Below are 17,263 nucleotides of genomic sequence, written 5' to 3' on the forward strand. Positions count from 1 at the left end.
CGAGATTGTGCATCCTTTTAGAAGAAGATTTGAATTGCTCCGAACATTTTGGCAATTTTCATTAACGAGCTGTCAATTTTAATACGTAACATATCACACATATCTCATATCCTACTGATTTACTTGTGTGTCTGCCGTATTTTCTTTTCCACCACGAGCTCAAAGAACCACAAATGCAATATATATCTCACTGCAAAAGAAAGGGGTTATCGCTTCAATATGGTAAAAGTAAAAAAGAGAGAAAACACTGCTCTGCTATCCTATAGAAGAAAACAACTCTACAATAACCGTGGTGCACACCCTACTCCCTATGCCAACAGAAATTGTGGTATACAACTTGATAGCTGCTACATGGAAATGCAGTAAACGAATTTGCCTGGCACTGATATGATTGTTTTGGGCAGGAACCTATGCTGCACTGTACTGAACAAAGTGCTATTATTATACAAGTGCTTTGAACAGCACAATTGCAAATGTAATAACACCCAACACAAGGTAACGACGACGACCGTACTCAATCGTCCGTAGACGTAGTGCCTACCACGGAACAATGTTGAACAATAAGCTTGAAAATATGGCGAAAAGTGAACAAAAGGAAATTCTAAACAAGCTATTCAACATTTCGTAAAGTCAATACTAATGATATCAGTGTTTTGAACAGCACAATTGAGAAATACGACAAAACCAGAACAAACGGCAGTACCAGCTAATGCATTCACGGTGTAAAACGTTACAATTGCGGCGACTTATTTTCCCACCGGTTCCGCAACGCTACAGAAACGATATACCATGACGATAACTGACACAATGGAAAGAACTCAGCGTGACCCTCATATGCTGCCTTTTATGTACAAATGGAAATGGATTTTTTTTTTCGACCTCTTGCTTGCCGAAGCTATCCATGACGTGATTTGCTATTACTGACATCATTAATGGTGGTTTGGTTTGAATCTGCTGGTTGTGCGGTGGTGCTGTTATGGGGACTAGGGAGGGGGGGGGGGGTACTAACCCACTTCAGTAGTGGTCATCACCTCTATCACAGTAATGACGGTTGGGTTTGTGTCTCCTGTAAGTAACTTTCACGGTAAAGAACTATCCGATTAGAGAATAGAAGGACCAATGGTCCATTGCAATGTATCAAAAGTGTGACCTGCTGTATGATGAAGGTCTGAAGTTTCTGCCTTAGAATACGAACTCATGTGTACCAAAACAATACGGACATGTCTCTTGAAAACAACCTCAACTTTGCTTGTATATTACGTCTGTAATTCTTCCTGTAGTATCACCCCACACACTGTGCCTCCATTACTTACAAGCATAAACAGACATAGGCGTACGGGACCATTTCAGTTTGGGGGGGGGGGGGCGGAGCATGTTTGCCCGAAATTTCCCGTCAGACCGGTGCGCCACCATCGGTTGGCGCGTAGCGTACAAGAATTCTCTTGCCGAAGTATGCCTCTCAGATTGCTGGAAATGGCACTTCTGAGGCCTTGCAAGTTGCATCTAAAAATTCTTTACTTTATAATCTCAGGTTTAACAATTTACACTTCCCCAAAAATTTGGTAAATTAGAAGAAGAAGAAATGTTAACATCACTTTGTGGGGGAAAACTAGGACAGTACATTTTTAGAGCTGCTATTTAGTTGCTGTATATGTTGTTTTAAGATTGTACTCAGCTACCCCCAGAAAATCATACATTGTTCAACGACACGTAGGCACGGTAGGCGGGAAAATGTCACTGTGTCAAGTGAAAATGCAATTTGTCTCACAAAAAAGTATAAAAAACAGAATATGATAAACATGTACTTTTCGGCTTGTTTACTGCGGTTTTTCCACTTCAGAGACTGCTTATCTCCATGCTTGTCACCACGATTGTGAGCGGCGTTCCCTGTTAATAATTTTGGGCGATAGTGCAAAAACGTGGTAGCCAAGATGAGCTGCGCTTACGGTGGTGTTACACAGAAATATTGGGGCATCATGATGCTAAATAATGAAAATCATTAGGCCTATATCGATGCTAATGTCACAAAACAAATAACGCAGAACGCTCTCCACGGAATTTTCGGGCAAAAATATGAGAAAGATTCGGGCGAACTACTACTTATTTATATCTGTTTTTTTTTTCTCCTCTTAGGCTGCCCGAATTCTCAGGACTTTTGCCCGACTTTCTTGTCCTCTGGAAATTTGGGGGGGGGGAGGCAGTCTGCCCCCCTGCCCCCGCCTCGTACGCCTATGTGAAACAGACTAGTAATGTTTACTTTCAAAGAGACTCCTGATTCTTCTTCACTTTCCAAATAGTCATGATCACGTGGTTACCGTGGTTACAATGTATTGGGCAGATTTCATTTTTTTAAGCCCAAATTATATCCTTGGTATCCTTCTCAAAAAGTAAGAAATTTGGTGCCCAAAACTGGACAATAGAAAACCAGACCATCAAATAAACGCAACAAATGATATAATATACTGCTTTTTGTTTATTTTTGATATTATTTTCGTTTTTACAATTATTTTATTACTTTTTTTGGCCTTTTTCCATTCTTCCTGAGAGCAAAAACATGTCCTTTACACTGGAGAACTGATGCATAAGATTTAAAAAAATTAAAAAGTCCTAAAGTCTCAAACAGCTTTGTTGTGCCCTATTTGCCTATGCTCCACCTCGACACTGACATAGAATCAATTTGGTCAATGCCTTTCTCACAAGAGGATACAACAAGTTTCCCAAACACTGTTTATTGAAAAGAAGTAGTTATCAGATTTCTTATTTCTTTCATATTTTCTCTTGCAGCACATCATTAACCCTCCCTCCCCACTTACCCTCACTCACATCACTCAAACACGTACCCCCTCCTCCCCCAGCTTTCCTTCACCCCAGTTATCCTCCCAACTATCCCCCCCCCCCCCCACCCATACAAATCAAACTGAGCTTTCTTTACACATATTGCAAGCTTCTATCACATATCCCTTCTTGGATGGATATATAACAGCATTTCTTGTCAAGCTGTCCAATTTGGAAGATTGGAATTTCTGATAATCACAAATTTGTCAAACTCTCACATATAACTTGTATCTACAGGTTCTTTACTTCCATGATTCATTTGTGACATCTTATTCAGTAGAAATATCATCAATACAACACGTCACATGAAACAGTCAAATTAAAAATAGTTAAATTGGTTGACACAACGGCTAGGTGTCAAACACTTTCTTGCATTTTCACAGTAGACTTGTTAACTTTATACGAACCTCAATCCTTCCCCAAAACTTTTAATAAGAGGGTCTCCACATAGGTCACCATCATAACAAAATGAAAAAAAAAATTGATGTTCATATCTTTGGTTACTTTAAAGAAAATGCTATTACCAAGCCTTACCCATTTTTGGCCAGTTACTCGCCATGGTAACATGAGAATAATTATTTGAAGGTTGTATTGTATAACATACTACATTGTAGTACATGCTGGTCATTATGCAGTTAATAATATGAATCGATATAGAGTATTGATTTACCAAAATGAAGGAAAATGCAAAACAAAGTAAAACAACACTTCTAAGCTGAGTTGATAAAGATTTCCATCTAAAAAGTAACCCATCATCTATCTCTCAACATATCATGAATCTGTATTCTTTGATTAGGATTTCAACAGATTAAAAATGTTGATACACTGTGTTACTAATGTAAGGCTTATCTTAGGTAGTTCAGGAACGGTAAGCCGGGCCTTACACTGGTAACGTCGAACCGAGCGTGAAACGTGAAATAAACAGGAAAAGCGGGTACTGGATATTATATGTCTTCTTTTATTGATTCAGGATAAAACTGTAAGTTTGGATAATTAAAGTGTAAAGAGCCCGAAGTCTAAATACGTAAATATAAATTACGGAGCCTACTGTTCTACGTCTGTAGACTTCGGGAGATAAACTTCAACTCCTCGTTATATCTTTATGAAACACTTAAACCCCTGATTCCAAAGTAACAAATTAAGACGCGTTGCACAGGGCACACGCTCTGCCCTTGAACCCGATTGGTGTAAACTTTTAACTCACCCCTTACCAAACTCTTGATTGGTTGAGTGCCAACCTGATATGCAGACGAGCATATGCAAATGGGCACTCAACCAATTTGAACCAGTTTGGCTGTCTTCCAACCCCGAATCATTTAAAACAAAAGATACGCTTCTAATAGCGAGTGATTTATACCCCGCCACACCACAGCGCAAACCACCAATGCGCGAGCCATGGGTGACGTCATAATAATAATAACTAGAATACGCTTCACAATAACAATAACTAGAATACGCTTCACACTAACAATGGCAATGTGATCACTGCACGAGGGTTAGCACAGCCACAACAATACCAACCAATATTCTTGAATAGTTTATACACTGGGCACACAATCATTATCGTCCCTTACCATACTGCACACTCACAAAATATAACATGTTTTTGAAGAGCAGCATCCGTTTGCTTGACACATGTCAATTGATCTTGTATAAACTTTCTCGTATCTTAACAAAAGGTGGCTGTTATTCCCATTAACTGAAATTTAAAAATACATCGTTTGGCTTCTTTTGTTATTTTTTATGTTACTACATTTTCTACATTCTTTCTCTCTGTTAACTCAAATAATATTCTGTTCTTTTTATTTCCCAGTTCCCTAAACATACTGGAATAGTTTGTGATTTTTTTAATTTTTTTTATAATTAATTTTCCTATTAATGTTAAATTTCTAGTGCTAAATTCCATGGCAGTGACAGCATGAGCAACAAAGGGTAAACTGTGTCAATGATACCAATTTGAATGTACACTGTCCTTCTTAAAGTCATCCAAAGATATGATAATGAAAATAAAAATAAAAATGTGAGAAAAAAAAGTTCTGTATTATAAGAAAATGATCCACACTAGTTTTATAAGTGTTTTTTCAAAATTAAAACCTATAATTGGATGCATTTCTGATCATTGTGCTTCATGAATGTTCAAAAATACCTCAAAGGTATTAATTGAAATCACTATTAATATCTCTAAATGGAAACAATAATGGTTACAGTCAATTATAAACAAATGGATACCAAAAGGGGTCACTCACTATGATGCAACAAATGCTAATGTCCGGTGGGAATTTTTGTACTTTTTTTGTCTAATGCTGTCAGGCAAAACCAAGTAAAACTGACTTTTTTGTTAAGTTTTAACTTCACAGTTACAACTGGTATTTTTCTCTTTTTAATGTTTTCATAATAATATAAAGAATGAAATCAAATGTTATACTGCATTTTATGTCAAAGGTCTTAGCAACTACTATCTTCTCATCTTTGCCATCCCAAATTCTCTCTATGAATGCCATGGCATTGCCTCAATTCCTTATACTTTTTTTTAAAATTTGATCACTGGAGAATAATCACATGAGTCCTAATGCAATAGTATGCTCCTGAATGCCTAACCCCCCTATATATCAAATAGTAACAAACAAAATACATTTTTTCTCAACAATATAACAATTATATTATTAGTTTCTCCTGCTCATGCACTTCCAATTATTCTGTATCATTTTTTTTTATCTTTCTGAAGTCAATTACATGATTCAATATTACCCTGTTACAATGAATTTCCATTTTACAAGTTATTTAAGTACTTCCTTTTTGAATTGGTCTATAAAGTTTGCTGCTGTTAATGGATTAATTTGATCACTAATTCCCTCCAACCTCCACCCATGTCTACCCACCCCCCCCCTTCTCCCACTCCCCACATCTCCCAAAGACACACATATCCCCAAAACACACACATCCACAGCACAAGACCACGTCCTGTACATCATGAAATAAAATAAGAAACAGTATTTATGTTTCATGGGTTTTGAAATTCATGAAAAGTATAGGGCAGCGAGGGAGAATCTTGATCGATTACCTGTAACGACTTGCCCAGCAATAATTAGTTGTGACCAAGAAGATATCTCGTTGTAACTGCTAACGACAGATTAAAGGACCTCTTTGCCACCCACCTACCCTTTCCCATATCACTCAAACTAACCTTACTATAGTACACCAATGTGTTTCTAACCATTACCACATCTTCTCAATTTAACCTTTGTATATTTTATATCCCTTCACTTTTTTGGCTATTTTATTTATATATTTTTTGTGCCAATAGCAACAATTTTGAAATGTTTATCACTCCCATCATAAAACCAGACACAAATGTGCATAGCTGCCAAGGGAAGAAAGTCCTATATAAATGAAGAAAAAAATAAAAGCTTGGCACCTTCACTACCTAACAACCGAATAATGCACCAAAATCCAACCTGCAACAGATAATTACCCAACGACCCTCCTATCAAATTCACCTTCGTCGAAATGGCGAATACAAGAACAGTTTGAAGAAATGGAGACCAACTCTGCTTTACAATTTCAGAAACAATATGTACCTCTTGCCCACTACCTTGGTTACTTCACAATTATTGCTCTAGGTTACGGATAAAATTTTCTTCTCAAAGCCATTAAAAATGTCACAAAAATAAACTGTTAGAACTAACATCCACTAATCTTGTCAAAACCAAGTCTTTTCTAAAAGAAAAGTGAACTCCTGCATAATAATAATATAATATCTTTCCTACTTCTCTGTGATCATCCTGTACAAGTTGTTTGCTGTCAAATTGTTTTTTCTTTTCTTTTTTTCTAGCATTTTTCTTTTGGGTGGGGTCGGTGGGGTGTCTTTAAGTTTTGTTTTCATTTTTTATCTTTTTTAGTTGTTTTCGCTTTGATATCGACACTACAAATTTTCCATCGTCTTGCTTTTGCTCCTGTCACAGTATGACAACATTACGAAAAAATTGTTAGGCTTTTCACTATGCTTTATATTCTCTTCCTAGGTGAGAAGAAACCAACAAAATATGGCTTCTTTGTCACTGATATCGTCATTAAATGGTATATTTTCCATTTTTCACTGACATTATGTCACTGCTAAGAAAAAACCAATCATTCCTGGTTTACTTCCTTACCAAACAAACCCATCCACCCCTTCCTACACCTCCTTTCTTCCAAAACAAAAATCTTTACCGAATAGTTAAAACAAATCATCCAGAGAAAAAGATTTGATATAAACAAAAATTGCATTGTTGACAAGGCTGACAGTGTGAAAGTAGACGTGTTTGATCACTATCCGCTTCACTTTGAGATTAGAAACACATTAATACTGAATAAACGGACTCTCTTTGAGTGAATTTCAGATTGGAATCACGGTAAACACTTTTAATCGACTCAAATCTCCTTATTTTGCTCATTTCAGTACATCCATGCACATCACAAATCATGAAACCGAACTAACAGCATTGCTCTTCTTTTTTTCCCTCCTTAAAGCACAGCTGATTTTCTAGATTATTTTTTAGTCTTGTCTGTTTACCAATTTCATAGTCTTCTTTGTTGGTTTTCTTGTCCCCCAACCAATCTTGTCGCTTTCATAAATTAAAACCGAGATAATACAGGCACTTTTTGTCTCTTCTTTTGACTCAGTTCTTTTCCCCTCTCTTAGAGTTATCCTTTTTATGCTTCTTCTTTAACCTTTTGTTCACAGAGTTACTATTTTGACAGCCATTGGTATTATTGTCTCCGCCACTGCTGCCACTCTGGGTTGAGTTGCCACCGCTATTGTGGCAGAATTTGCCATGCTGGTTGGTATAATTCTTGCTTCTATAAGTCTTTGATACCACTGGCTGTAACGACGAAGAGGTCCCTCCTGGAGAATTTTGGGAGTTTCCCTTCGGAAGAGACGTTTGAATTTCAGACTTGTTATTGGATGAGACGGTGACCTCAATATGAAGCGTGACTACTTGCCGCTCCTTGGCGGTCTGCTTGCTCAGCGATTTCCCTGCGTTACCACGGACAGAGTTAGAAGTATGATTGCACCGTGTGCCGAATTTTCATTGTTTGTGATACGTCTGCCCATGGGAGACTGGTTTCTTAATTTCCTGTGTCCAGGCTTTGTCAGTACTAGTTTCAGGTCCAACACTAGGGGCAGCCTCCCTTTTAGAGGGTCCTTGGACAGAGTCGATGGTGTCCTTGGAAGAACCAGAAGTTTGTGAAGACATTTCCGATTCCTAGAAAATTACAAAAGGGTAAACAAAATGATTTTTATCTGATTCAGATTTTGAAGGCGCATTATATGACGGGCAAAAAGTACCGAAAGAGCAAGACAGTACCCCCACCCTTCCCCCATCGCAAATAGGTATTTCAAAGAGAATAACTTAATTTTTAAACAAATAATCATTCATTATGGATGCAAGGACAGACAAAAAGGACACCAAAGTGTAAGAAGAAAAAGTCTGCAAAACCACATAGCATCTCTTCTGAATGGTAGGTGTGGAAGAGAGTTAGTGGGCGGTGCCCTAGAAGTGAGGGTGTGATGCTAAAATGTTCTAGTATGAAATATATGTTTGTTAATCTAATACAGACCTACAAATTCCCATTTTTAGCTAAGAAAATGCATAGAAACTCTAGTTACTAAATTAATAATTCACACTAGCAACTTCCTCGAATTCACGCAAAAGCCAAATTTACTTTTGCTTGTCCAATACTTCATTCGTAGGCTGCATACGGAAATGCAGCTACTCCTTTTTTTTTTTCTTAATTGAAGAAATGAAGATTGTAACCCAATTAATGTCTTTATGTTCTTATTGTCTACTGGCTGAAAAATGTAACTGCCTTATCTTATGTCTACTGGCAAACAGCAAAATCAACTTGCATTTAGCCAGAAATAACTTGAATAATGAGTCTATAACCTTTCTTTTTATGACAATTTAATTGGTGTTACTGTGAGGTACCTTTGACAGGAATATGTGCTAATACAAGGATCACTCACATTCCTGTCGTAAATGTTACCTTGCTGACTGAATACACAAAATTCACATTTGTTATTACTCTGCAAATAGTTGAGGAGACAAACCGCACTGCTGTGAAAGCTAAGAACAACTATTTTACTACTTAATGTTATGTGACTTTACACTCCTCAAACACCCTAAAAATTACTGCTGAGGGCTTTTATGAACAACGATACTTACCTGTCTCTGTTCTAAATATGAACTTGAATCATAATAGCTTACAAAAGTCTGCGACATTTTATCACCGTGCTCCCCACACCTCACCCCCTGGATCTACTTCAACGTCCACTTCCTCTCACTTCAAAAATCTCCCTTTCTGAAAGGTTTACCACTTTAATTCCAGGGTAATTTGTAATCTTCTGGAATCTTGTTGTTTGGTGAAGTTAATGAAAACAGCAAGGACCTGAATTCAAGATAACATCACCTGTATCAAAGACTATTATAATATCCTGTAAAATGCTTCCAAATGTTTTTGAACCTATCTTTTTCTTCTTTTCAGTATTTGTGAGGAGTGGATTAAATTGCAATATTGAGCAGACAACTTACAGAATCACTGGAACTAGACACAATTTCACCAGAGGAAGAAGAAGATATAGACGTGATTTTGTTGTTGATGACATCGTTGGAGTTGGACATATTGGTGGCAGCAGTGGGATTCATTACACTTTTTTTGTTGACCTCTTGGCAAGATCCTGTCTCTTGGCTATTTCTCTGAGAACTGTCAGCAAGGATGATGGTTGTAGCATTCACAGGGCGAATTGGCTGTACTATCCTCAAGGCTGTGTCCAGTAAACAGAAGGCATCTGGTTGAGGTATATTACAATGTATGGAAAACTTGTGTGGATACATAGCCATTGCTTTCCAGGCCCACTTTTGCTGGACTCATAACCTATGGTCCATCACTTTGTCTGTTACCCTTATAATGCGACCGAGGATGCTGTGTGTAGCAAAACCAAAAGGAAAAGGAACAAATAAATCTAGGGGACAATCTGAGTGGAAATAACTGTAATGTTGCTTAATGAAATATTAACACTGTACCTCTGGAGGCAACCTAGTGTGATCTAGGTTAAGGGTCAACACTTTTTTGTTTAGATGTAAACATATGTCAATCGACGATCTTTTCTTACTGCATATGACAATCAGTATTGGTTTCCCTTTGTTGGTAGGATACCTTTTGACAGTAAATTTCAAAACAACGAGTATATGTAACTTTCAGTCAAAATTGTGTACTGCTATACTTTGGTTTGGTAAGTTTCTAAAGAAAGTCTTTTTTTTAAAGCCTCATTTGGGCCTGACTGTTTGACAAAAGAAAAATACCCTGATAGGTAAAATAAAATTATGATATGAAATATACAGGAAAAGCAAAAGAAAAAAGGAGACAAAATTCTGGCATTTCACTGACCTATGACCATTACTTTCTTGGTCTATGTGAGGTACAACAGCTTGGGTGAGCACTTGGTAGGCATAATGGAATGCTTTCCTCACTTCCATGAATCCAAAAGAGTTCCTACCAACATCAACTCCTGTCAACAATCGAGAAATGTTAAAATGGAATAATAGCTTAATCTGACATGAAAGTAGAGAAAGCTTCTTCCTGGGCAATTAACATCATGTTTATTTATTTCTTAATGCAGAAATGAATACAACCCTTATCTTTACCCTCAGTTGTGTTTGTTTTGGGGGGAGCAGATCTTCATTATATTCTCTGCCATGTATTAAAGGTAAAGAGATGTTTGTGTTTTATACTGTTCTTTTAATCGCTGAAACATCTCCCCTCCCACTGCCCCCTCCACCCCAACCACCCCATTCACCCCAACCACCTCCTCCCCAATCACATGTGTATTTACAGTATTTGATAACACAAAGTAAAATAGCAAAACTCAGAATCCTTAAACTACAAAACATTTCATTTTATAATGCAAAGGAATATTTATGACATATCCCAAATTGCCTGAGAAGTTGACAATATTCTTAATATTTCTACTTTGATACCATAAAAGTTGCACTTTTAGTGAAAAAATAGGGGAGTGTAAATTGGACTTACCATTATTGAGTGGATCCTTTAAACAGAGTAGGCTACAGCGGTCGGTCATAAAAGAGGCTTCCTCTTTGGGAAAGTAGCTACCGCCATTTTCGACGGTAATTCCTGTTTTGAAATAGTTGAAGTTGACGCCATACAGCTCAAAGAATTCAATCAAAAGAACGCCATAATTGATTGGTTCTGGGGGAACATGTAACTGTAGAGAAAGAGGAGCAAACTTCACAATTAAATACAAGAGATTATTGGATCAAGTCTGGGCTAAACAAAAAAATCCCACCCAAATTAGAAAAGGCAGCTTTCTGATGTCTATAACCACAAACAGAGGCGGAATTCTTTCCTCATTAGAGGTGCAGTAATGTGGTTGTCATAAACTAAAAGCGCTTCCTCAACTGTGGCAGGACAGAGCTAAGAAGGTAATCAGATCACTGAAGAAATGGCTACAATGATGGTGCTACGGTTGTGACTATAGTATACTCACTATAATCTGCTAGAAATGTTACCTGTAGGAAGCTGACAATCATCAGGATGAGGCCATAGGAACTGATGCCACCAGTCCAGACTTCGTTTAAGTCTCTCTGAAGTAGAAACTGCTTCAAGACAAACACCAATTGTGGGAGGGTGGGAAACTGAGAGATAAAGTTCTGAGAAAGAACAAAAGGAGAATTTCAGATTTGATTATTATTTCCTTCGGACTTTTGTCAAAAATATTCCCCTTTGTGATGTGAAACCTCTCCTAAAATTGTCATGTGCTCCAATGTACACACACAATGTTATTGCTAATAAAACCTGTATCAAAACCAACCTTTGGCCCCTCATAACTTGAGAACCGGGTGCCCGATTGATGCCGGAGTTGGTTTCCTCTATAGAGCACAAAGAGCTTTATCAATATCAAAATAATGACAACCTTTTATGTTTTGCCCTGTATCTCCTTAAATGAGCATATTTTTCAAAATTTGACCTTTGACCTCAATGTCAGATGTAGTTTTACACGCTGATTCCAGAAACAACAAAACAAGTCTGTACGACCATCCTAACTGTACTTTATATTAAAAGAACAAAACCTTGACCTCTGATAACTTCACACACGAAGGTCACACAGGGGTCAACCATGGACAATTTTGATCGGAAAGTATCTTTGAGATCTGATTATGGCCCCGAAAATTCAAATAACCAAAGAAACTGATATAGGTCACCGCAGGTCAACCTGAGGTCAAAGGTCACCTACATGCGGGTCAACTACTGGGTTACAATAGCATCACTCCTAACCTTGAAGGACATTTGTTCTCAAGTTATTGCAAAAATACTAGTTTTTGACCCCTAATTGACCTTTGTTGACCTTGGATCACATGACCTTTATATTTGGAAATGATACCTTACCCCATTCACAACTACTCCCAAAATATCCACCATGTCGGACCCTGTCAATGGGAGTTACTGTTGTGTTTAATATTTTGGTTTTTGGCCTCTTACTGACCTTTGGTGACCTTCACAGGCACCAAAAACAAAAGGGATCTTCCTCTCACTATGAGTTATCCACCCACCAAGTTTGATCATGATACATCATTTCCTTATTGAGATATTGTGTACACAAGCCAAGAATCACATACACACACACATACGCCAAGTTGAATGCATAGGTTCCTTGCTTTCCAAAAAGCAAGGAACCAAAAATTACTTTTACGCTAAATTACACCAAAGTCACTGCAATTCCCATCAATTCCACAAATTTTTGGTCACTGGTCAATTTCACAAATCCTACTTTGTAATTCTCTTCTTTTTGGAACAAGTTTTAAAATGTGACACAGCAAACTACATTCAACTGTTTCATATAGCTCACCTCAATAAGCTTGGCACATTCTGTGGTGGTTTTTACATTAAAGCTGATATCAACCCGAATCTGAGTGAAGGCATCTGTCAGTTTCACGATGGGCACCTTTATAGAAAAAAAAATATATTAAATAATCAAAACTCAAATAAAAATTGATGACTTCAAGGCTTCATCAGATTGGGAAATGTGTACCCTTCTTTTTTACAAAGAAATGAGTTGGGCTTAAGGTAGTGACTAGTGAGTTAACTATAAAACTCTGACATCTAAGGGACTTAGATAAACTTGGATAGTCTATAGAAATACTAGACAGGTGACTAAACAGGGTTTGTTGATTGCAAACAACATTTACTCTCACTTTCTATTTAAAACAGTTTTCTTTCCCTGTCAGAGGTGTGCACATTTCAACAAACACAGACATATATGACCAGATGAAGATATTTCCTGACAATAATTGGACTTACAGTGGCTTTATCCAGTACTTTAATGGTCCTTTGTGAAACGAGTGCACTGTTCTTTAGCTCCTCTCCGAGGCGACAGCAGGGATTGTCTCCTAGATCTCCGAGAATGACAAGATCGATATTACTGCAAAGAAGGAATCAAGAATAATATCAATAATGAATATTAATATGTCTACCCACCCAAAGTTCAAAGTGCCAGTATTGAAAGTTTGAGTGTTATTTTTAAAGAGTTTACCACATAGACTGGGATGGTAGAACTAGAAGCAATGAAGAGAGGGGGGGGGGGGGGGGCATATGCCCAACCAGTTTTGTGAAAAACTGCCCCTTTTGTGAAAAGGTGCACCTTTTCATTAATTGTAAGTGCTCCTTTCTAGTAACAAAGAGTAACCTTCTTATGATTTTATAATTATAAAATTGTAACTACAAAAGTGCCTTCTTGTTCAAAAATATGTAACAAATTATTCAAAGACTAGAATTTGTTGTATGGAATGAACAGAGGTTCCATTTTGTTGCAAAATGTCAGCAATATCTTTCTGCTCTGCCCCCAAAAATATTACAGTTACATTTTCCACTGCCCTTTGATGTTTTTGCCCCTCCATATTGTACCCGCCTCCTCCACTCACCCTCCTCTAACCCCCTCCCTGTAAATAAAGCATGGCTCATAGTAGATCAGAGAAGATCGGAGTAAAAGCAGGACAGAGCAAACAGGTGATATTGAAATCCTGACAAAACTATTGAAATCCTGACAAGAGTAACTTGTTCAAGTTGTGGCACTTGCTATTAAATCCTTCAAATAATCTACTAGAGACATTTTCCTGAATTACAGCAAACACCTGTTACTGTCCAGGCTTATAGTACCAGAACAGCAGAATAATATTAACTGATAAATGAGCAGTAATTCAGCAGGTTCATGTTGAGTACAGAATCATGCTTCATGATTCTATGACTGACGGTTGTTAACCGACTTACCATGTGCTTTAATGTCAGATAGTGGCAGAACTGCCAGTGGCCCCTTGCATTTTCTCTCCACTTGCATACAGCAAAATCCACAGGCATTTAGAATTAATAGCCAAAACGCTGAAGGCAGCGCAGCAATAAATACAATAGTTGTAAACAAAGCTTCCCTTCAATAGTATGCTACATTCACCCAAAGTATATAATGCTGTTCCCCAAAGTATTCTCCACTTCCCTTAGTGTGGATCATTCCTCATAGAATTTTTCTTTCACAATAGTATGCTCCATTCACCCAAAGTATGTTCCTTTCCCTATAGCAGGGTCCATACTCATACAGGGATGTGCCCAGGATTTCCTGAGTGCCAGGTATACTAATTGCTGTCCTGGGGGAGGGGGTCTAAGGGGTAGGGGGTGCCCCCTCCCCTTTGAGAATTTTTTTCGATTTTTGAAGGTGCTCAGATGCTGGTGTGACAGGGAATAGTGTCCGGGCGTCTCACGGACACTATTCCACGGGAATTGTGTCCGTAGGACAACTTTCTCGGGGGGAATTGTGTCCGGCGGACAGTATTATCTGTCCGGACGGACACTATTAACTAGGAAAAACGTCCGTGTGTGGTGATTTTCTGTCCGCGCGGACAGGATGAGAGAATAGCACGGATAAATGTGTCCTACAAGCTCTTCTGTGTGGAAACGTAGTGCAAAAACATCAGGACAGCAAGGCTTCTTTGGAGTATGCCTTTTCATCTTAATTGCATTTCTTAATGGCAGGATTTATAGAGGAACTTTAGACCAATTTCGCTACATGATGAACGGCTGAAATATATGGTCATTAATGATTTCTTGCATGATACTATTTGGACAGACACAAATGAATGGAAATATCAATTTAATTTAAAATTTATTGCAAATTTAATTCTCCTTCATGTTCTCTGTTGCATAAGATAAATACATTTCTAAACAAGAGCCCAAGGGCACTGTGGTTCCTTGCTTGGGGTATATGACAATACACTCATTATCAAGCAAGATTGGTGACTAGACAGGTGACTAAACAGGGTTTGTTGATTGCAAACAACATTTACTCTCACTTTCTATTTAAAACAGTTTTCTTTCCCTGTCAGAGGTGTGCACATTTCAACAAACACAGACATATATGACCAGATGAAGATATTTCCTGACAATAATTGGACTTACAGTGGCTTTATCCAGTACTTTAATGGTCCTTTGTGAAACGAGTGCACTGTTCTTTAGCTCCTCTCCGAGGCGACAGCAGGGATTGTCTCCTAGATCTCCGAGAATGACAAGATCGATATTACTGCAAAGAAGGAATCAAGAATAATATCAATAATGAATATTAATATGTCTACCCACCCAAAGTTCAAAGTGCCAGTATTGAAAGTTTGAGTGTTATTTTTAAAGAGTTTACCACATAGACTGGGATGGTAGAACTAGAAGCAATGAAGAGAGGGGGGGGGGGGGGCATATGCCCAACCAGTTTTGTGAAAAACTGCCCCTTTTGTGAAAAGGTGCACCTTTTCATTAATTGTAAGTGCTCCTTTCTAGTAACAAAGAGTAACCTTCTTATGATTTTATAATTATAAAATTGTAACTACAAAAGTGCCTTCTTGTTCAAAAATATGTAACAAATTATTCAAAGACTAGAATTTGTTGTATGGAATGAACAGAGGTTCCATTTTGTTGCAAAATGTCAGCAATATCTTTCTGCTCTGCCCCCAAAAATATTACAGTTACATTTTCCACTGCCCTTTGATGTTTTTGCCCCTCCATATTGTACCCGCCTCCTCCACTCACCCTCCTCTAACCCCCTCCCTGTAAATAAAGCATGGCTCATAGTAGATCAGAGAAGATCTGAGTAAAAGCAGGACAGAGCAAACAGGTGATATTGAAATCCTGACAAAACTATTGAAATCCTGACAAGAGTAACTTGTTCAAGTTGTGGCACTTGCTATTAAATCCTTCAAATAATCTACTAGAGACATTTTCCTGAATTACAGCAAACACCTGTTACTGTCCAGGCTTATAGTACCAGAACAGCAGAATAATATTAACTGATAAATGAGCAGTAATTCAGCAGGTTCATGTTGAGTACAGAATCATGCTTCATGATTCTATGACTGACGGTTGTTAACCGACTTACCATGTGCTTTAATGTCAGATAGTGGCAGAACTGCCAGTGGCCCCTTGCATTTTCTCTCCACTTGCATACAGCAAAATCCACAGGCATTTAGAATTAATAGCCAAAACGCTGAAGGCAGCGCAGCAATAAATACAATAGTTGTAAACAAAGCTTCCCTTCAATAGTATGCTACATTCACCCAAAGTATATAATGCTGTTCCCCAAAGTATTCTCCACTTCCCTTAGTGTGGATCATTCCTCATAGAATTTTTCTTTCACAATAGTATGCTCCATTCACCCAAAGTATGTTCCTTTCCCTATAGCAGGGTCCATACTCATACAGGGATGTGCCCAGGATTTCCTGAGTGCCAGGTATACTAATTGCTGTCCTGGGAGAGGGGGTCTAAGGGGTAGGGGGTGCCCCCTCCCCTTTGAGAATTTTTTTCGATTTTTGAAGGTGCTCAGATGCTGGTGTGACAGGGAATAGTGTCCGGGCGTCTCACGGACACTATTCCACGGGAATTGTGTCCGTAGGACAACTTTCTCGGGGGGAATTGTGTCCGGCGGACAGTATTATCTGTCCGGACGGACACTATTAACTAGGAAAAACGTCCGTGTGTGGTGATTTTCTGTCCGCGCGGACAGGATGAGAGAATAGCACGGATAAATGTGTCCTACAAGCTCTTCTGTGTGGAAACGTAGTGCAAAAACATCAGGACAGCAAGGCTTCTTTGGAGTATGCCTTTTCATCTTAATTGCATTTCTTAATGGCAGGATTTATAGAGGAACTTTAGACCAATTTCGCTACATGATGAACGGCTGAAATATATGGTCATTAATGATTTCTTGCATGATACTATTTGGACAGACACAAATGAATGGAAATATCAATTTAATTTAAAATTTATTGCAAATTTAATTCTCCTTCATGTTCTCTGTTGCATAAGATAAATACATTTCTAAACAAGAGCCCAAGGGCACTGTGGT

General features: G+C 38.1%; 2 protein-coding genes across 7 annotated transcripts in view; both read right to left on the reverse strand.

The window, feature by feature from the left end:
• LOC139965474 (uncharacterized) overlaps positions 1 to 17,263 on the reverse strand; it is a 172,637-nt gene that overhangs the window by 19,510 nt on the left and 135,864 nt on the right. For 2 of the 6 annotated variants that reach the window (XM_071967865.1, XM_071967866.1), the window contains 4 exons: positions 12,740 to 12,835; positions 11,403 to 11,543; positions 10,906 to 11,098; positions 10,264 to 10,384 (listed from right to left, as the gene is read on the reverse strand). In XM_071967865.1, coding sequence (XP_071823966.1) covers positions 10,264 to 10,384; positions 10,906 to 11,098; positions 11,403 to 11,543; positions 12,740 to 12,835 — 551 coding nt within the window. The remainder of the gene's footprint in view (positions 1 to 10,263; positions 10,385 to 10,905; positions 11,099 to 11,402; positions 11,544 to 12,739; positions 12,836 to 17,263) is intronic. The other 4 variants (XM_071967870.1, XM_071967872.1, XM_071967871.1 and 1 more) reach the window with 4 other exon arrangements.
• LOC139965492 (uncharacterized) lies at positions 2,456 to 9,742 on the reverse strand. The gene is made up of 2 exons (XM_071967912.1): positions 9,408 to 9,742; positions 2,456 to 8,081 (listed from the first exon to the last, which is right to left on the reverse strand). The coding sequence occupies exons 1-2, from the start codon at positions 9,714 to 9,716 to the stop codon at positions 7,905 to 7,907; spliced, it is 486 nt and encodes a 161-aa protein (XP_071824013.1). The 5' UTR covers positions 9,717 to 9,742; the 3' UTR covers positions 2,456 to 7,904.

This window comes from Apostichopus japonicus, chromosome 3, assembly GCF_037975245.1.
Source record: "Apostichopus japonicus isolate 1M-3 chromosome 3, ASM3797524v1, whole genome shotgun sequence".
NCBI classification, from domain to species: Eukaryota; Metazoa; Echinodermata; class Holothuroidea; order Aspidochirotida; family Stichopodidae; genus Apostichopus; species Apostichopus japonicus.